General features: G+C 45.0%; 2 protein-coding genes across 3 annotated transcripts in view; both read left to right on the forward strand.

Annotated features, from left to right (window-relative positions):
* LOC308274983 (protocadherin gamma-C4) overlaps positions 1-21,764 on the forward strand; it is a gene marked incomplete at both ends in the record, with an annotated part of 798,148 nt that overhangs the window by 392,596 nt on the left and 383,788 nt on the right. The gene's annotated exons all lie outside the window — the stretch shown is intronic.
* LOC308270694 (uncharacterized protein) lies at positions 186-21,563 on the forward strand (the record flags this gene model as incomplete). The annotated part of the gene is made up of 4 exons (XM_080706737.1): positions 186-434; positions 13,593-15,719; positions 18,741-18,796; positions 19,151-21,563. The coding sequence occupies 4 exons, from the start codon at positions 186-188 to the stop codon at positions 21,561-21,563; spliced, it is 4,845 nt and encodes a 1,614-aa protein (XP_080562863.1).

Raw genomic sequence — 21,764 nt, forward strand, 5'->3', positions numbered from 1 at the left:
TGCTGGGAATCCGACTTCAAAAAATCCCCAAGAGAAGGAAGCAGTTTACATGAGATCTAGGAGAGGAATCTTCAGAGATGCTACCGATTACCGTGATCTATATTAGATTCACGGTTATTTAGCCATATCATCTCAAGGATCTTATTCAGAGTTGAAGAGTGCACCTTCTGGACCAGGTCTGAACAATGGAGACAGCGCTGGCAGAAACGCCACAGAAAAGGCAAGTTGTGTTTCTTGCTATCCTGTTGTGTGTGTGGGAGGCGGGCTCCGAGGCTATTAGGTATTCTATCCCAGAGGAGACAGAAGGCGGCTCCTTGGTGGCCAACCTGGCAAAAGACCTGGGGCTCAGGGTGGGGGAACTGGCCACTCGGGGCGCTCGAATCCATTACACAGGACACAGGCAGCTCTTGCAGCTGGATGTGAAGACCGGCAATGTATTTTTGCATGAAAAACTAGACCGGGAGGGTCTGTGCAGGGCGACAGAACCCTGCCTGCTGCCTTTCCAACTGCTACTGGAAAACCCAGTGCAGATTTTTCAGGCTGATCTGCAAGTCACAGATATAAATGACCATTCTCCGGAGTTTCCAGAGAAGGAAATGCTTCTAAAAATCCCAGAGAGCGCCCAGCCTGGCACAGTGTTTCCTTTGAAAGCCGCTCAGGACATTGACATAGGGAGCAACACCATTCACAGCTACACAGTCAACCCCAGCTCCAATTTTCACGTTGTTACTCTCAATGATGAAGACAGCAGAAAGTACCCAGAGCTGGTGCTGGACAAAGCTCTGGACCGGGAGGAAGAGCCCGAGCTCAGTTTAATCCTCACAGCTGTGGATGGTGGGGCCCCACCCAGGTCTGGGACCACCACGGTGCGCATTGAAGTTGTGGACATCAATGATAACACCCCGGAATTTTTGCAGTCGCTCTATGAGGTGCAGGTTCCTGAGAACAGCCCCCTCAACTCTTTAGTTGTCGCTGTCACTGCGCGAGATTTAGATGCAGGAACATATGGGACTGTGACCTACGCTCTGTTCCAAGGGGATGAGGTTACTCTACCATTTGTAATAGATCACGTAACCGGTGAAATTCGACTGAAACGGGCATTGGATTTCGAGGCAAAGCAGCATTATAATTTGCAAATTGCAGCCGCGGATGGTGGTGGCCTTTCAGGCAAATGTGCTGTGGCTATAGAGGTGGTGGATGTGAACGACAACGCCCCAGAAGTGTCCATGTCCATATTGTCTAGCTCTGTCCCAGAAAACTCCCCGGAGAGTGTAGTTGCTGCTTTCAGTGTATCCGATGCAGACTCCGGTGCCAATGGAGAGACAGTTTGCTCCATTCCGGATGATGTCCCCTTCCTCCTGAAGCCGACCTTCAAGAACTTCTACACGCTGGTGACCGCGGGCCCCCTGGACAGGGAGCGCCGCGCCGAGTACAACGTGACCATCGCCGTGTGGGACCTGGGCAGCCCCCGGCTGCACACGCAGCGCAGCGTCACGGTGCAGGTGTCCGACGTCAACGACAACGCCCCCGCCTTCAGCCACAGCGCCTACACGCTGCTGGTCCGCGAGAACAACAGCCCCGGCCTGCAGCTGGGCCGCGTGAGCGCCAGCGACGCGGACGCGGGCGCCAACGCCCAGCTCAGCTACTCGCTGCTGCCGGCCCGCGACCCGCGGCTGCCGCTCGCCGCGCTCGTGTCCATCGACGCCGACAGCGGGCGGCTGTTCGCGCTGCGCGCGCTCGACTACGAGGCCCTGCGCGCCTTCGAGTTCGGCGTGCGCGCCACCGACCGCGGCGCGCCCGCGCTGAGCAGCCAGGCGCGCGTGCGCGTGGAGGTGCTGGACGACAACGACCACGCGCCCTTCGTGCTGCACCCGCTGCAGAACGCGTCCGCGCCCTGCACCGAGCTGCTGCCGCGGGCGGCCGCGCCGGGCCAGCTGGTCAGCAAGGTGGTGGCGGTGGACGGCGACGCGGGCCAGAACGCCTGGCTGTCGTTCCGGCTGCTCAGGGCCACGGAGCCCGGGCTGTTCGGCGTGGGCGCGCACAGCGGCGAGGTGCGCACGGCGCGGCTGCTGAGCGAGCGCGACGCGGCCCGGCAGCGGCTGGTGGTGCTGGTGCAGGACCACGGCGCGCCCCCGCGCTCGGCCAGCGCCACGCTGCACGTGCTGCTGGTGGACGGCTTCTCGCAGCCCTACCTGCCGCGGCCCGAGGCGCCGGCGCCGGCGCGCGCGCAGGCCGCCGCGCTCACCGTGTCGCTGGCGGTGGCCTTGGCCGCGGTGTCGTCGCTCTTCCTGGCCGCGCTGCTGGCCTTGGCGGCGCTGCGGCTGTGCAGGCGGCGCGGCCCGGCCTGGCGGGGGCGCTGCGCGCTGCCCGAGGGCGCGTCCGCGGGCCCCCTGCTGGACGGCGTGGGCGGCGGCGCGGGGAGCCTGGCGCAGGGCGGCCGCTACCAGGTGCGCCTGGCGGGGGGCTCTGGGGCTGCTGACTTCAGCTTCCTCCAGCCAACCTTGCCCAGCCTCTTGCTCCAGGACGCTGCAGCCAAGGAAAGCCCGAACTGCGGGGAGAATGTGGTCTTTGGTTAAGTCGCAGTTCAATGTTGTGTTGGTTCAGACTCCCACCCGTTTAGGCCAACCTCTCAATGCCTTTTTCTGAAGACATAGTATTGATATACAAGTATTTACATCACCATTTCCTATCCATGCATGTCCTGATAGTGCTAGATTTACAACAAATGTTGCCATTTGTTGCACTTCGCAGTTTTAGTAGTGTTGGATATTTGAGTATATTTTTTCCACATTTACTTTATCTTGGTGTATACATTGTAACTCTTAATTGTTTAATCATTATATAATCAAATTTTAATGAAGTTATTATTTTCTAATGAAACCTTTTAAAGTTTTTATGAACTCGTGGGTCTCTATTACACGTGTTGTTTATTTTTTCATATAATTCCATCTTTTAAGGCCAGAGCATTTAAAACTCTTTATTTTCTTGTTTTTAGAATATAACCCAGAACCTCTTGTATGTACAGTATACATTCTATTACTTAGCTTCATCCCCAGCTGAAATTATTTAAGTTGTCGAAGCCTCTTTGCTTGACTATATTACCAAGATAAGCTCCTTCCTCATCACAAGCATAAAAGTTACATACTTATTTCCTGCAAATTTTATATGAACATGCACTCATTAGCATATTAACACACTAAAAATGTGACACATTTTCTGTTGTGAGCACCACATATGTTACAGTTTATTTTAATAAATTTGGTTGTCATACCTACCACATTATGAGTGTTCCATAAATAAAAATACTAAATTTAAAAACTCATCAATTGTAAATAACAAAGATAAATCTTTTATAATTTGCTCTGCCTTTCAGTAAATAAAACTGTTCATGGCCTGAGTGTGTGGCTCATCAGTAGAGCATGCAACACACACGTGGCCCTGGTTTTAATCCTCATTTCCAAATCAAAATTAAAAACAAGTCAGGCACGATGGCACATGCATGAAATCCTAGTGCTAAGAAGGCTGACAGAGGATTGCAGAATGGAGCCCAACTTCAACAGTGTAGTCAGATCCTGTTTCAAAAAAAAAAAAAAGCTGGGAGTGGTAGCACACAATTTAATTCCAGCACTTGGGAGGCTGAGACAGAGGATCACACAGGTTCAAAGCCGGCCTCAGCTACTAAGTGAGGCTCTCAGCAACTTACTGAGACCCTGTTTCCAAATAAAGTATAAAATAGGTCTGGAAGTATAGGCCAGAGGTAGGAAAGCCCCTGGGTTCCACCCCCAGTATCACAAAATAAAATAAAATAAAAATAGGGTAGGGGTGTATCTCAGAGGTAAATTGCCACTGAGTTCAATCCCCAGCTTCACACTCACATGCAAAAATCCTTTTAAATCACCTCTTGAAAAAATTCATAAATCTCAGATCTGAAATATCCTGAATTCCTTCAAAGAATTCAGAACTCTTACAGGAACCATGTGTGTCTTTGTTCTCTGTTTGACTGGTAAATCGATGGCTGAGTGTAGCAGTATATTGTTTGTTTGGTTTTTGTTGTTATTTTATGCTAGGAATCAGAACCCAAGGGCCTCTGACCTGCTTAGCATGTGCTTTACCATGTGTTGCACCTGCCCAATGCTAAATGTAGTTTAACAGTCCAGGCTAGTAGCACAAGTTTGTAATCCCAGTACTTAGGATGCTGAGATAGGAGGATCACTGGTTCTCAGCCAGCCTCAGCTACTTAGTGAGGCCCTCCCAAACTTACAGAGACCCTGCTGTAAAATAAAAGAATAAAAAATTGGGGCTGGGTGTGTAGGTTTGAAGTAGAATGCCCTTGGGTTCAAGCCCCAGCACCACACACTAAAATAAAATAAATGTAATTTAACATAGTTTTTCTGCAACTCCTCCTCCTCCTCCTCCTTTTTCTTCTTCTTCTTCTTATTCTTGTGGTACTGGGGTTCTGGAGGCCCTTCTACCTCCAGGCTACACTCCCAGACCTATTTTATACTCTTTGTTTTAATTGGAAACAGGGTCTCTTAAATCAGCGTGGCTGGCTTCGAACCTACGCCATCCTCCTGTCTCCGCCTCCCAAGCGCCGGGATTACAAGCATGCACCACAATGCCCAGCTGCAACTTCTTTATATTTCAAAAAAGTGAAGAATTTCTTCAACATTTGGGGTATTCTATTCAATTCTACCTATCATTTAATCCCAGGTTTTTCACTTTACATTTCTCTGTAGATGTGGACAGTATCAATAAAATAATGTTTTATGTTAAATTATTTTCTATTTTGTCACTTGTGTAACTTTTAGTTGTTTCCAGTTAAAATTTTAATTCTACTAATGTTTCATTAGCATTAAATAGGCTATTTATTTCACTGAATATACTGAAACAGTAATGAATTTACCTGAATTACAATTGTTTTATTTTGTGTTCAATAGCAAAGAAAGTTGATTATGTGAATTTTAACTAAATTCATTTGACTCTAATTATAAGATAACCTCATTGAACTTTGGAAGAATATGAGCCATTTGGAGAGCTTCCTTTATAATCTAGCACATATTTATGATGTATAAATATATCATGTATCATTCTACTGGAGTTTAAAGTGATTGCATTTCCCCCTGAGTTAGTCTCCTTTACCCTAAGGGTACAAATAAATGAAAAAGGATAGTTACTGAACATTTGTTATTTTTTTGTGGCACTGGTGATTGAACCCAGGTGCATTCTACCTTTGAGCTAGACCCCTAGTCCTATTTTTATTCTTTATTTTGAAATAGGTTTTCTTTAAGTTGCAGAGTGTCTTACTAAGTAGCTGAGGCATACTATGAATCTTTGATTCTTTTGTCTCAGGCTCCCAAGTACAGGGATTACAAGTGTCTACCACCACACAGCATGTTATTCATGAAATATAATTATTGGCCTTTATTCAATTTAAAACTGAAGTGAAGAAGAGATAAAAATGAAAGCAGAATCAAATACAAATATCTGAAACATAACTCTGGTAGTCAATTCTAATAATTTCTCTATTTGTTAGCTCTTAAATAAAATAGTTTTTGGCCAGGCATGGTGGTGCACTCCTGTTATCCCAGCATTCAGTAGGCTGAGACAGGAGGTTCGAGATTCTCAGACAGCCTCGGCTACTTAGTGATGTCCTTTGCAACGCAGTGAGACTGTTTCAAAATAAAGAATAAAAAACAGGGCTGGGGTGTAGCTCAGAGGTAGAATGCCCCTGGGTTGTATCCCCAGACCCACATAAATAATAGATCAGAGAGTGTAGCTAAAAAGTAGAATGCCCCTGTGTTCTATCCCCAGTACTGAAAATAATAAATGAATGAATGAATGAATGAATGAATGGTTTGCATATGATGGTAAAAATCTGACTGAAGTTTTTACAAATATATTGCAACACATGGAAATCCTTTATTTATGCTAGGAAAATCTAACTTTGTAATAAGCCCAATGACACTGACCAAATACCAAGAACCCACCCTATCCCTGTGTATATTCATAAATAAGGACCATTCCTTATCAGCTTGGAGCCACCACAGACTAAAATAGATCTACATTTTTTACTTAAATTAATATAATTTGTTAGGGATTACTGTCCAAATAAATTTGACAATATGCATACTTTTCTGTGGTACTAGGGGTGGAACCCAGAGGCTCTTCTACCTCTGGGCTATAATCCCAGACCTATTTTATATTTTATTTGGAAACAGGGTCTCATTAGTTGCTAAGAGCTTCACTAAGTAGCTGAGACTGGCCTTGAACCAGTGTGATCCTCCTTTCTCAGCCTCCCAAGCACTGGGATTTCAAGAGTGTGCCACCACGCCTGGGTCAATATGCATACCTTTGAAATAAAGGCCAGTTCTATTGTCAAATAACAAAAATAGAGAATGGACACCTGTCCATTAAATATGTTCTTTTGGGGGGGTGGTACTGGGGGGGAACCTTTCTACCTCCGGGATACACTCCCAGACCTATTTTATATTTTATTTGGAAACAGGGTCTCTTAAGCCAGCGAGGCTGGATTCAAACCTGCGCGATCCTCATATCTCCACCTCCCAACTGCGGGGATTACATGCGTGCGCCACCGCCCAGCTAAATATGTTTTAGGCTCTTTTTGTGTGTGGTACTGGGGTTCCTGGAAACCCTTCTACCTCTGGGCTACACTCCCAGACCTATTTTATACTTTTTTAATTTTTGGAAACAGGGTCTCTTAAGCCAGGGTGTCTAGCTTCAAACCTGTGTGATCCTCCTGTCTCCGCCTCCCAAGCGCGGGGATTACAAGCGTGCCGCCACCACGCCCAGCACTAAATATGTTTTAAAATATGTTTTTCACTCTAATTACTCTATTATGCATGCATCTTTTACAGTTCTCTCTTTTAAGGCACATCATATGGTTTTTTAACATATGCTATGATGGGTTCAGAAATACTACTGAAGGCAAGGTAGCCCATATCACTTTAAAATTCGTTCTTCTGTTTATGATCAAAAATTACAAAATGTAAGCCGGGCGTGGTGGCGCATGCTTGTAATCCCCGTGCTCGGGACGCGGAGACAGGAGGAGCGTGCAGGTTTGAAGCCAGGGCTTCCAGGACCCAGTACCACCAAAGAGAGAGAGAGAGAGAGAGAGAGAGAGAGAGAGAGAGAGAGAGAGAGAGAGAGAGAGAGAGAGAGAGAACCTATTTCCAAATAAAAACATATAAAAAAATAGGTCTGGGAGTGTAGCCCGGAGGTAGAAGGGCTTCCAGGAACCCTAGTGCCACCAAAAAAAAAAGTTACAAAATGTATTTTAAAAAATATGATGCTGGTCTTTATTAACATTTAAAATTTCTACACCACCAGAGATTCTACAAAGAAATGCAAAGGTAGGACACAGACTACAGGCAAGTGTTTGCATATAACATTTGTTTTGTGGTACTGGGGGTGGAACCCAGGGGCTTTTTTACCTTTGGGCTATACTCCCAGATCTATTTTGTATTTCATTTGGAAACAGGGTCTAAGTTGCTGAGAGCCTCACTAAGCAGCTGAGGCTGGCTTCAAACCTGTGTGATCCTTCTGTCTCAGCCTCCCAAGTGTGGGATTATAAGCGTGTGCCACCATGCCTGGCTGCATATAACATTTTTGATGAAGGACTGTTATTAAAAGTACACTATTAAACTCAACAATAAGAAAATAATCTCATTACTTTCACAGTCCCATTTTTACATGGATAAAATACTTTCACAAATATTTTGCCAAAGAAGGCATACGGCTAGCAAAAAAAAGGGTATGATAACATGTTCTACATCATATGTCACCAGGGAAATGCAAATTAAAATAGCAATGAGACACCACTGCACAACTGTTAGAATGCCAAGCTCTAGATCACTGAGGACACCAAATGCTAAGGAAGATATGGAGCAACAGGAACTCACATTGACTGCTGGTGGCAATGAAAAATGGTACAGCCTCTTTGGAAAACATTTTGGAAGTATTTTACTAAACTACTCTCTGCTCAAACAATCATGCTTTTAATATTTATCCAAAGCAGCTGAAAGTTTTGTCTACACAAAAACATAGATTCTGGAGGCTGAGACCCAAGGATCGTGGTTCGCAGACAGCCTATTCTACTTAGTGAGGCCCTAGGCAACTTAGTGAGACCCTGTTTTAAAATAAAGAATAAAAAATATGGTAGGGGGTGTAGCTCAGGGGTTGAATGCCCCTGGATTCCATCACCAGACCTGCAAAAAAATGGATGGATGTTTATAGCAGCTTACTTTATAACTGTTAAATCTTGGAAGCAATCCAAGACATCCTTCAGTAGGTGAATGGCTAAATCAACTCATAGAGCCAGACAAATGAATGTTATCATTCAATACTAGAAAATTGCCTATAAAACTATGGGAATGTATGTAAAAAAAAGCTAAATATATTACTAAGTGAAATGGCCATCTAAAAACACTCTCCACTGTATGCTCCTGCCTATGTGACATGTTGGAAAAGGCAAAACTGTGTAGACAGTAAAAAGATTGGTTTGCAGAAGTTTTGAAGGAGGGAGGAAGGCTTATACAGTTAAAACAGAGGAGAATTTGAGGCAGTGAGATGACTGTGTGTGATATTATAAAGGTGGAACATGCCGTCATAAATTTGACAAAAACATAGAATGTATAGGACCAAGAGTGAATCCTATGTGAACTTGGTGAAAAGAGGTGCTAGTGTAGATAGGTCCATTACTTGTTAAAAAAAAAAAAAGTATCACTCTGGTGGAGGATATTGATAATAGGGGAGGTTAATTTTGTTTTTTTGTTTTTTGATGGTATTGGGGTTCCTGGAAACCCTTCTACCTCTGGGCTACACTCCCAGACCTACTCTATACTTTTTTAAATTTGAAAACAGGGTCTCTTAAGCCAGTGTGGCTGGCTTCAAACCTGCGCGATCCTCCTGTCTCTGCCTCCCAAGCACGGGGATTACAAGTGTGCGCCACCATGCCCAGCAATAATAGGGGAGGTTATGCATGTGTGGGGATAGTCTATAGGAAAATATGATAATTTTTTTTCCATGAATTGAAAACTGGTAATTAAAATAGTCTACTTTTTTTAAAAAAATGAAGGCCTTATTCTAACAAAAGTAATCTACAAAGTCAATGCAACCTCTATCAAAATACCAAAATCATTCTTCACAGATATAAAAATTCAGTCCTAAATTTCATGTGGAGAAACAAAAGACCAAGAATAGCCAAAGCATTTCTCATGAATAAGAACCACGCAGAGGCATCACAATTTCTGACATCAAATTATACTACAGAACTATAGTAATAAAAAAGCATAGTGTTGGCACAAAAAAGACTTATAGAAAAATAGAACAGAAGATAAAGAAATAATTCCACATACTTATAGGCAATTAATTTTCAACAAACATGCCAAATATATATATATATATATATATTGGAAAAAGACCACCTTTTCAACAATTGGATTTGGGGAAAATGATTATCCATTGTAGAAAAATGAAATTAAATCCTTACCTCTCATCTTGCATAAAAAGCAACTCAGAATGGATTGAAGGCTTGGAAATTAGACCAGAATCTTTGAAATTACTAAAGAGGGCATAGGTCCGACAGTCCAACATATAGGCAGATCAAAACTTCTCCAATAAGGCTCCCCAAAGCCCAGGAAATTGAAAGAAGAATTACTAAATTGGATAGTACTAAACTACAATGATTCTATTCATCAATGGAAACCATAAAGAGTCTAAAGAAAGAGACTAGAGAATGGGAGAAGACCTTTGCCAACTACTCCTCCTATAGAGGACTAATATCTAGAATATACAAGGTACTTAAAGACTTATTATTAAAACAAGTAAACCCAATCAATGAATGGACAATGTAATTAAAAAGACACTTAATGAAAGAAGAAAGACAAATGACCAATAAATACATAAAAATGTTCAACATCATTCTCAATCATAGATGTGCAAATCAAAACTACAATGAGATTTCATCCAACACTCATCAGAATGGCAATTATCTAGAAGTCAAACAACAATAAAAGCAGGTGAGGCTATGGAAAGATAGGAATTCTTTTCCTTGCACATGTTGGTATGGTTGCAAATTAGTGTAGCCAGTATGGAGATCAGTGTGAAGAGTCCTCAGAAAACTGGGAATGGACACACCTTATGATCCAGCTATACCATTGCTGGGTTTCATTCCAAAGGGACTGAAATCTGATTATTAGAGTATTGCATGAATATCCATGTTTATAGCAGCACAATTCACAATGGCCAAATTATGGAACCAACCTAGATGTCCTTTAACAGATGAATGAAAACTAAAAACTTAGGGATATTCATAAAATGAAATTCTATTCAGCATTTATAAAAGAAAAAATTATGTCATTTGTAGAAAAGTGAGTGGACTTGGAGAACATTGTGTAAAGTTAAATTAGCCAGTCATAGAAAGTGATGAAAACACATGTTTTCTCTCCTATGTAGAAGCTAGGGAATGATTGAGATAACCCAGGGACTTTAGATAATGGAGAAGAAATGCCAGTCGAGTCATGGAGGTATTCCAGGAGAAGAGGGGAGGGAGAATGAATAAATGAATCCCTTCCACTGACATTATATACATGTGTGAGAATACCCATGCCAATCTCAACATCTAGGGTGGGAAGGAGGGGGAGTGAGGAGGGAGCCAAGGAAAAGGCCAAGTGGTACATGCATGCATGTCAGCATCACTATGAACTACAAAATTATGTGAGACTATAAGGCACCAATAAACGTTTAGAATGGAGGCCTTAATTTTTAGATATGAAAACAGAGTACTGCAGGATAAGCAAAGAAAAATGAAATATAAAACTGTGGTCACCTGATTTATGATAATGAAGGCACTTCAGAAATAACGGGTGCCAGGGGTGGTAGTGCAAGCCTGTCATCCCAGTGCTTGGGAGGCTGCAATAGGAAAATTGCAAGTTTGAGGACAACCTCAGTAACTATTTAGCAAGGCCCTCAGCAACCTAGCAAGACCCTGTTTCCAAGTATAAATTGAAATAGGGCTGGGCACGTACTTCAGAAATTGAATCCTTCTGAGTTCAATATCTAACACCACAAAATGAAAAACAGATGAAAGAAAATGAATAAATCATCTTTTCAATAAATGGTGAAAAGGCATTTGGCTCGCTCTTTCTTTCTTTCTTTCTTTCTTTCTTTCTTTCTTTCTTTCTTTCTTTTCTTTCTTTCTTTTCTTTCTCAGTACTAGGGATGGAACCCAGAAGCATTCTATCTCCGAGCTACACCCCCAGCACTATTTCTTATTCTTTATTTTGAAACAGGGTTTCACTGAGTTGCAAAGCACCTCACTAAGTAGCTGAAGCTGTCCAGAAACTGTAATCCTCTTTTGTCTCAGCCTCCCAAATACTGGGTTTACAAGTGTGATCCACCACGCCAGTGGTATTTGGCTGTTTATTTGAAAAATACAACCCTAATCTCATTATTTTCAAGAAAATGAGTTGTTTACTCCATGACAAAGAGAAAGCATAGTCATGCTTTTCAACACACATTATATAAAGCCTGGGAGTATTTGTAATTATTTTTGTGACCTAGTAGTATGCAGAGTTTCTAAATAATAGAAAAATTCTAGCCAAAAATGAAAAATATTGTCAGAAAAAAGTTAAAAACTTTTATTGATCAATGATACCATAATAGGTTTAATGTACAAACTATAGAATGGGAAGAGATGTTTGTAATACATATTACTGAAAAAGGCTTATATCAAGAATATAGGAAATACTTTTCCAGGCTAACAAGCAAATAGGAAAGTGCCCCAAATAGAAAAATGTACAAAAGACTTGAACAAGCACATTTCCTAGAATGTATCAAAAAAGCCAACAAACATGTGAAGAATAATTTTGTTAATCACCAGGAAAATGTTAATTAAGCCAGGCATGGTGATGCACACTTGTAATCCCCGCACTTGGGAGGCTGAGACAGGAGGATCGTGCAGGTTCGAAGAAAGCTAATGCTGGCTTAAGAGATGTTGTTTCCAAATAAAATATAAAATAGGTCTGGGAGTATATCCTGGAGGTAGAAGGCCCCTGGGTTCCATCCCCAGGACCACAAAAAATGTTTACTAAAATTACAATATTAAACACCAAATACTCACTAGAGTTAGGATAAAATTGGAAAAACATCAAATGTTGACAAGTATATGGAGCAGCTGGAACATTCATATTTGCTAGTTTTAGTCCAACTATTATTGAAAAACAGTTCAGAATATTTGCTAAATCTAAGTATATTTACCCACTTTACTGCACAGAAATCCAACTCCTGTGAATATATTCAACATAAATATATGTATATAGTCACCAAAAACATAGAATGCACATACCTGTACTAAAAAAAAAGTTCAAAGCAGCAAAATTCAAAAGTTTATTAACAGGAAAACATACAAGCTAAACAGGGACAATTCATATATCAAAAGTCTACAAAATAATGAGAAAAAATAAATTATAAACCTATGTCACTGATCAATTTAACAAACACAAACAAGTTAGACACAAGAGCATAGTATGTTCAATATGGAGATTTAAGTTTAAAAAAGGCAAATATATACCAGAAAAAGGACAGTTTGAAGAAGTGTAATAAACACAATATTGTAGGGAAGAGTACCAAAAGGACAATGACAACAAATCTTGAGTTTTGGTAGTGTTTTATTATTCCATTCTACTTACAGGTGTGTATAAACTATAGGAAAATTAATTGAGTTCTCTTGTTTACATAATTTCCTGGATAATGTTACACTTTAAAATGAAGGCAATTTATTTGCAAAACAAACATATCTATCATATTCTTTTTCTTAAATGTACTTAAATTGCAATAATATAAAACAAAGTTTCTTTCATGGACGATAAAAGTACTTTACAAACATTAATAGGTCATTTTATATTGTTCTCCCAAGTATTATCTTACTAAAAATCATCTCAACAAAGGCTTATTTATAACTTTAACTGGAGGAAATTTTAAGGGTGCTGTTGTAATTTAAAAGGGTATTAATACCAGGGTTAGAATTTGGAGTGAAATGAGAACTACTATATAAAATAGAAAAAAAAAAAAAAAAAAAAAGGACGCCTGGTGGCGCTGCAGGCTAAGAATGTGAATCACAGGTTCTGCAGATACCCAGGACGCCATTTCCTTAGGAATCAGAACTCTGAAAGCACCCTAAGAGAAGGAAGCATTTTAGGTAGTATCTATCAGAGACATCTTCAGAGAAGCCACCGATTCCAGTACACGTCATCGAGCTAGATTAGATGCAAGGTTATTTAGACAAGTCATCTCAGAGGATCTAGAGCCGAGTTGAAGAGTCTGCACCTTTTGGACCAGTCTGAACAATGGAGACAGCGCTGGCAGAAACGCCACAGAAAAGGCAAGTTGTGTTTCTTGCTATCCTGTTGTGTGTGTGGGAGGCGGGCTCCGAGGCTATTAGGTATTCCATTGCAGAGGAGACAGAAGGCGGCTCCTTGGTGGCCAACCTGTCAAAAGACCTGGGGCTCAGGGTGGGGGAACTGGCTACTCGGGGCGCTCGAATCCATTACAAAGGAAACAGGCAGCTCTTGCAGCTGGATTTGAAGACTGGCAACGTATTTTTGCATGAAAAACTGGACCGCGAGGGTCTCTGCGAGGCGACAGAACCCTGCCTGCTGCCTTTCCAACTGCTACTGGAAAACCCGGTGCAGATTTTTCAGGCTGATCTGCAAGTCACAGATATAAATGACCATTCTCCGGAGTTTCCAGAGAAGGAAATGCTTCTAAAAATCCCAGAGAGCGCCCAGCCTGGCACAGTGTTTCCTTTGAAAGCCGCTCAGGACATTGACATAGGGAGCAACACCATTCACAGCTACACAGTCAGCCCCAACTCCAATTTTCACGTTGTTACTCACAGTCGCAGAGACGGCAGCAAATACCCAGAACTAGTGCTGGACAAAGCTCTGGACCGGGAGGAAGAGCCCGAGCTCAGTTTAATCCTCACAGCTGTGGATGGTGGGGCCCCGCCCAGATCTGGGACCACCACGGTGCGCATTGAAGTTGTGGACATCAATGATAACGCCCCGGAATTTTTGCAGTCGCTCTATGAGGTGCAGGTTCCCGAGAACAGCCCCCTCAACTCCTTAGTTGTCGCTGTCACTGCGCGAGATTTAGATACAGGAATGCATGGGACTGTGACCTACGCTCTGTTCCATGGCGATAAAGTTTCTCCACCATTTATAATTGACCAAACAACAGGAGAAATTCGTCTAAAAGGGGCGTTGGATTTCGAGGCAAAGCAACATTATAACTTGGAAATTGTAGCCACAGACAGTGGAGGCTTTTCAGGAAAATGCACTGTAGCAATTGAGGTGGTGGATGTGAACGACAACGCCCCAGAACTCACCATGTCTACACTCATCCCCTCGACCCCAGAAAACTCCCCAGAGTCTGTGATTGCCATTTTCAGTGTATCCGATGCAGACTCCGGTGCCAATGGAGAGACAGTTTGCTCCATTCCGGATGATGTCCCCTTCCTCCTGAAGCCGACCTTCAAGAACTTCTACACGCTGGTGACCGCGGGCCCCCTGGACAGGGAGCGCCGCGCCGAGTACAACGTGACCATCGCCGTGTGGGACCTGGGCAGCCCCCGGCTGCACACGCAGCGCAGCGTCACGGTGCAGGTGTCCGACGTCAACGACAACGCCCCCGCCTTCAGCCACAGCGCCTACACGCTGCTGGTCCGCGAGAACAACAGCCCCGGCCTGCAGCTGGGCCGCGTGAGCGCCAGCGACGCGGACGCGGGCGCCAACGCCCAGCTCAGCTACTCGCTGCTGCCGGCCCGCGACCCGCGGCTGCCGCTCGCCGCGCTCGTGTCCATCGACGCCGACAGCGGGCGGCTGTTCGCGCTGAGCGCGCTCGACTACGAGGCCCTGCGCGCCTTCGAGTTCGGCGTGCGCGCCACCGACCGCGGCGCGCCCGCGCTGAGCAGCCAGGCGCGCGTGCGCGTGGAGGTGCTGGACGACAACGACCACGCGCCCTTCGTGCTGCACCCGCTGCAGAACGCGTCCGCGCCCTGCACCGAGCTGCTGCCGCGGGCGGCCGCGCCGGGCCAGCTGGTCAGCAAGGTGGTGGCGGTGGACGGCGACGCGGGCCAGAACGCCTGGCTGTCGTTCCGGCTGCTCAGGGCCACGGAGCCCGGGCTGTTCGGCGTGGGCGCGCACAGCGGCGAGGTGCGCACGGCGCGGCTGCTGAGCGAGCGCGACGCGGCCCGGCAGCGGCTGGTGGTGCTGGTGCAGGACCACGGCGCGCCCCCGCGCTCGGCCAGCGCCACGCTGCACGTGCTGCTGGTGGACGGCTTCTCGCAGCCCTACCTGCCGCGGCCCGAGGCGCCGGCGCCGGCGCGCGCGCAGGCCGCCGCGCTCACCGTGTCGCTGGCGGTGGCCTTGGCCGCGGTGTCGTCGCTCTTCCTGGCCGCGCTGCTGGCCTTGGCGGCGCTGCGGCTGTGCAGGCGGCGCGGCCCGGCCTGGCGGGGGCGCTGCGCGCTGCCCGAGGGCGCGTCCGCGGGCCCCCTGCTGGACGGCGTGGGCGGCGGCGCGGGGAGCCTGGCGCAGGGCGGCCGCTACCAGGTGTGTTTGATGGGAGACTCTGGGACCACCAGTGAGTTCAGTTTCTTAAAACCAGTTGTCCCCAATCTCCTATACCCGAACGCAGACAATGAAGTGGAATAAAATTCCTCCAGAAAAAATTAATCTTTCTGTCCATGGATATATTCCTAGTTAGAAACTCATTCTTGATACCTGCCGAGAACTCACTTTATTTCAATAACCCCCTATGATCAAAGAATAAATTTTTTACACAGAAATTTATCCAGTTTTATATCCAAGAGCCCTCTACAAAGAAAGCATGAAATGTGCATGGGTGAAACCATTATGCTTAGTGTGCACCCTATTAAGTGGTAAATTTTGTTGGAGGTTTTAGTTGCCTTCCATCATCTTCATTCTTTCTTTTATGTTCTGAGTTTATTAGGATACTGTGCTAATATATCTTCTCTAAAATTGAGAAGCACAGCTCGTAGAGTATGGCTTTTTTTTATAGTATTTAATGTGCATCATATGCTATTTTTAACAAATAGAATCTCCAATGTAACCTATTGGGAGAGGTATCCATGAACAAATATTTATACTCAGTTAGTTCAACTTGTAAATGGTAAGGATGACCCTGAGCATCCCCTAGTTATTATTGGGTTTTCTTTGCTTTCTTTACTACTTTTCTCCTGGTACTGGGGACTTTCTTCTAGTTCTGACTCTAGGTCATTGACCTTGTAACCAAAGAGCTATATACTGTTTTCCATTATTATTAAATCTCACTTGAAAATTTTCTGCTTAAGAAAGCAAAGAGATTTTTCTGTCATACTGCTGTTTAATCTCACTGTATTTAGAAACAATAATGTTCCTCTTAGTCTGTAGCTTTCTCTAGTTTTGTGAATTGTTTTCAACTTCTCAAGTACTGGGATTAGAGGCACGTGACACCATGTCTGACTTAGAGTTTTATTTTCTTATAAACCAACAATACAAATTCTATGGATCAATTATCCAACTACTATTATTAAAGTTTTGCTCTAACCAAGTCTCAAATTTAAAGGAATTGAAAGATCAGCTCTTGCTTTTTCCTTGCCTTTTGAAAATACAGCTTTCATTTAACAGAAAAGATGAGTGGTGGTGAATAGTGATATTACATAATTTGGGTTGCTTCATTTGCTTATTATTTTTCTTACATTGCAGAGATTTTTCTGCATGCAGTTTTCCACAACTAAATGTGTAATATGTTTTCCTTGTTTAATATAAAGATTTATTTCCAAAAAATCTAATCAATATTCTGCAGTGTTGAATCAGGAAAATATGAGCAATCATTTTAAATGTGTAAAAGCAAAGAGAAACAAACTATTGTAAGTTTCAGAAGTCCTTGGGAAGTTTTGTTACAATATCTGTAGTCTCTCTCTCTCTCTCTCTCTCTCTCTCTCTCTCTCTCTCTCTCTGTGTGTGTGTGTGTGTGTGTGTGTGTGTGTGTGTGTGTGTGTGTACCTGGGACATTCTACCTCCAAGCTACACCACAGCCTATTTTGTATTCTTTTTTTTTTTTTTTTTTTTTTTTGGTGGTACCGGGGATTCTGGAAACCCTTCTACCTCCGGGCTGCCCTCCCAGATCAGGCCTATTTTATACTTTTTATTTGGAAACAGAGTCTCTTAAGTCAGAGTGGCTGGCTTTGAACCTGCACCATTCTCCTCTCTCTGCCTCCCAAGTGTGGGGAGCTGATCTCAAACCTGACATTCTTCTGAATCAGCTGCCTCAGCCTTCCAAGTATAAAGATACTGACATGTGCCATCATGCCTAGCTAACTTATTCTTTAAAATTATCTGGTATAGGAGTTGTAAGAGCTCAGTGGCAGATCACTTGCCTCGTCCCCCCAGCTTCTACACACACACATATACACACAGATATTTTGTATGGATGTGTTTTTAAAATAATATATATTAGTGTCAAGAAAACCCAATCACTAGTGGGATAAAGACTGCACACAAAAAATAATCCTCACAGAAGTAAAATCTTAAATTGTTTTAATAGTCTCCAAATAAAATCCAGATTCTCCTACAAACAGATGGCATTGAAATAAGAAAAAAGTGGGGTTTACACAATGAAAGAACTTAAAAGACCTGCCAGCCAAATGCAATATGTGGCAGATCTTAATTCAACCAACAATGACTTTGGGAGTATTGGAGAAATTTGAGATGGATATTAAATAATATTGGCTTAATTTCTTGGGTATAAAAATAGCATTGTAGTTTAGAATTTTTAAGTCCTTAACAGAAATGCATAATAAAGTGTTTATGAAAATTTATTTATCCAATGATGTGAAGATCTTGAATGGATTCAGTAAAGAATTACGGTAGAATATTGATAATTGTCAAAGCTACTGATTAGTACACTGAAGTTTCCCATATTCTCTTCTTATGGGGTTTAAGAAATAAAAGGGTTTTAGATATTGATAACATGAGGAAAGAATTGAAGTTAGTAAAGACATCCTTCCAAGATACAGAGCACCACTGCTGTCACAGATTATACCTCTATTTATACCTCTATTCTGACACACTCTCCAGTCTTTCCTTGTTCAGTAACCTTGATCACTTGGCACAATAACTTCTACCTGATATAGTCCTACTCCTGCGAATTTTGAGATGTTCTTCTAGTCACTACAACGGGTCAATGCAGTTGCCTAGTTTGTAGCATGGAATTTTCATACATTATGAATAAGATTAATCTTGGTCTGCATCAGTTTCTTCATCTTTTAGAAAGCTGAGGAATTCACAAAAGCCATATGTAGTAGGTACTATTATTGTATTCACCTTACAGATAAGAAAACTAAGGCAGAAACAGGTTAATTTGCCCAAGGATCATAGTTACTATTTGTTTCCATAGTTCATGGAAATAAAAGTGTAGCATTCTTAAAGGCTTTGTATGTTACTCCAAATTATATATGTATTATATATAATATATAATATTATATATATTTCGTATATATAATATTATATATATAATATATATATATTTTCATATATATATAATATTCATATATATATATATATGAAAATTACATACAGGATGACATCCTTTCTTTCTAGGTAGAATGTTTCCCAAGTATGTATGTACTTTTTCCCCCAACTCAATTGGTATTATTGGAATAGTCTCCACCAATGTCGCTTCTCTTGTGTGGCCTTCTGACAACTGTGCGTTTAATAAGGTACAGGCAGTGTTGCAATCTTACCTAGCCCAGTGGTACATAAAGGCAGGGTTAGGAATATTACAGTTATTTTCATCTCACAAAATGTAAGATCCTGTGAGGACGCGTGGTGGCGCTGCAGGATAAGAAGGTACAAACCGGAACCGCAGCTGCAGGTCCATTGTTAGGCAAAATTTTCCAGCGGACCCTGGAAGCCCACCGGAAGACTGGATGCCAACAAGAGGACGACGGAGTCCCTTGAAAGGGACTCTGAAAGGGACTGGAATATTTCACGGGTATCCTGTCTACAGGATCAGAGACTGAAGACTTCACAGTTCAACAGAAACATCTTTGCGGGTGACTGTGCCAAACAAGAACAATGGAGGCCAGCGGGAAACGCATTTGCAGACAAACGCAAGTCCTTTTTTCCTTTTTCTTATTGGGTTTATCGCTGGCGGGAGCGGGAGAACTTAGGCGCTATTCTGTAGTGGAGGAAACGGAGGGTGACTCCTTTGTAACCAATTTACCAAAGGACCTGGGTCTGGAAAAAAAGGAACTTTCCAGGCGGGGAGTGAGGGTCCTTTCTAAAGGAAACAGACTGCATTTGCAGCTGGATCAGGAGACAGGGGATTTGTTGCTTAACGAGAAACTGGACCGTGAGGAACTGTGCGGGGACACGGATCCCTGTGTGCTACGTTTCCAGGTGTTACTAGAGAATCCCTTGGAATTTTTTCAAGCGGAGCTACAAATAATAGACATAAATGACCACTCTCCAGTGTTCCTGGAAAAAGAAATGTTGCTGAGAGTATCAGAGAGCAGTACTCCTGGGACCACCTTTCCTCTGAAGAATGCTCAGGACGTGGATGTAGGCCAAAATAATATTGAGAACTATATAATTAGTCCCAATCCATATTTTCGGGTCCTCACTCGAAAGCGCAGTGATGGCAGGAAATACCCAGAGCTGGTGCTGGACAAAGCACTGGATCGAGAAGAGGAACCTGAGCTCAGGTTAATACTCACAGCCCAGGACGGTGGCTCTCCACCCCGGTCTGGCAACGCTCAAGTCCACGTTGAAGTCATGGATGTCAATGATAATGCCCCTGAATTTGAGCAGCCTCTCTATAGGGTCCAGGTCCCTGAGGACAGTCCTGTAGGCTTCCTGGTAGTCACAGTCTCCGCTACAGATGTAGACACTGGGGTCAACGGAGAGATCTCCTATACGCTTTTCCAGGCTTCAGACGAGATTAGCGAAACTTTTTCAATCAATGCCTTGACAGGAGAAATTCGACTAAGGAAACAACTTGATTTTGAAAAAATTCAGTCCTATGAAGTCAATATTGAGGCAAGAGATGCTGGTAGCTTTTCAGGAAAATGCACCGTTTTGACTCAAGTCATGGATGTGAATGACCATTCCCCAGAAATTGCCATGTCCGCATTTACCAGTCCCATCCCAGAGAACTCGCCGGAGGCTGTGGTTGCGGTTTTCAGTGTTTCGGATCTTGATTCGGGAGACAACGGAAAAATAAGTTGCTCCATTCAAGACAATCTACCTTTCCTTCTGAAATCTTCCATGGAAAACTTCTACACGCTGGTGACCGCGGGCCCCCTGGACAGGGAGCGCCGCGCCGAGTACAACGTGACCATCGCCGTGTGGGACCTGGGCAGCCCCCGGCTGCACACGCAGCGCAGCGTCACGGTGCAGGTGTCCGACGTCAACGACAACGCCCCCGCCTTCAGCCACAGCGCCTACACGCTGCTGGTCCGCGAGAACAACAGCCCCGGCCTGCAGCTGGGCCGCGTGAGCGCCAGCGACGCGGACGCGGGCGCCAACGCCCAGCTCAGCTACTCGCTGCTGCCGGCCCGCGACCCGCGGCTGCCGCTCGCCGCGCTCGTGTCCATCGACGCCGACAGCGGGCGGCTGTTCGCGCTGCGCGCGCTCGACTACGAGGCCCTGCGCGCCTTCGAGTTCGGCGTGCGCGCCACCGACCGCGGCGCGCCCGCGCTGAGCAGCCAGGCGCGCGTGCGCGTGGAGGTGCTGGACGACAACGACCACGCGCCCTTCGTGCTGCACCCGCTGCAGAACGCGTCCGCGCCCTGCACCGAGCTGCTGCCGCGGGCGGCCGCGCCGGGCCAGCTGGTCAGCAAGGTGGTGGCGGTGGACGGCGACGCGGGCCAGAACGCCTGGCTGTCGTTCCGGCTGCTCAGGGCCACGGAGCCCGGGCTGTTCGGCGTGGGCGCGCACAGCGGCGAGGTGCGCACGGCGCGGCTGCTGAGCGAGCGCGACGCGGCCCGGCAGCGGCTGGTGGTGCTGGTGCAGGACCACGGCGCGCCCCCGCGCTCGGCCAGCGCCACGCTGCACGTGCTGCTGGTGGACGGCTTCTCGCAGCCCTACCTGCCGCGGCCCGAGGCGCCGGCGCCGGCGCGCGCGCAGGCCGCCGCGCTCACCGTGTCGCTGGCGGTGGCCTTGGCCGCGGTGTCGTCGCTCTTCCTGGCCGCGCTGCTGGCCTTGGCGGCGCTGCGGCTGTGCAGGCGGCGCGGCCCGGCCTGGCGGGGGCGCTGCGCGCTGCCCGAGGGCGCGTCCGCGGGCCCCCTGCTGGACGGCGTGGGCGGCGGCGCGGGGAGCCTGGCGCAGGGCGGCCGCTACCAGGTGCGCCTGGCGGGGGGCTCTGGGGCTGCTGACTTCAGCTTCCTCCAGCCCATTATTCCCAACTTCTCAGCCCTGTCGTCTGGGAAAGAAATAGAGGAAACTCCTACCTTTCAGAATAGCTTTGGGTTCAATATTCAGTAACAATAATTGATTTTGCATTTTCTCTATATTTTACTTTGTGGCGCTTTCAAAGCAATGTTAATTTTTAAATTTGCATTGTAGTGATGTTCTTTGTTTTTATTGTGATCTCTCCATCTTTGCATATATGTGAATATTTATCTTTATTTGTAGTTGTAATGCATTGTAATTCTCTATCCCAAGAGATCTTAATTTGTTTTAAAA

This window comes from Muscardinus avellanarius (assembly GCF_963383645.1).
Source record: "Muscardinus avellanarius genome assembly, chromosome: 1".
NCBI classification, from domain to species: Eukaryota; Metazoa; Chordata; class Mammalia; order Rodentia; family Gliridae; genus Muscardinus; species Muscardinus avellanarius.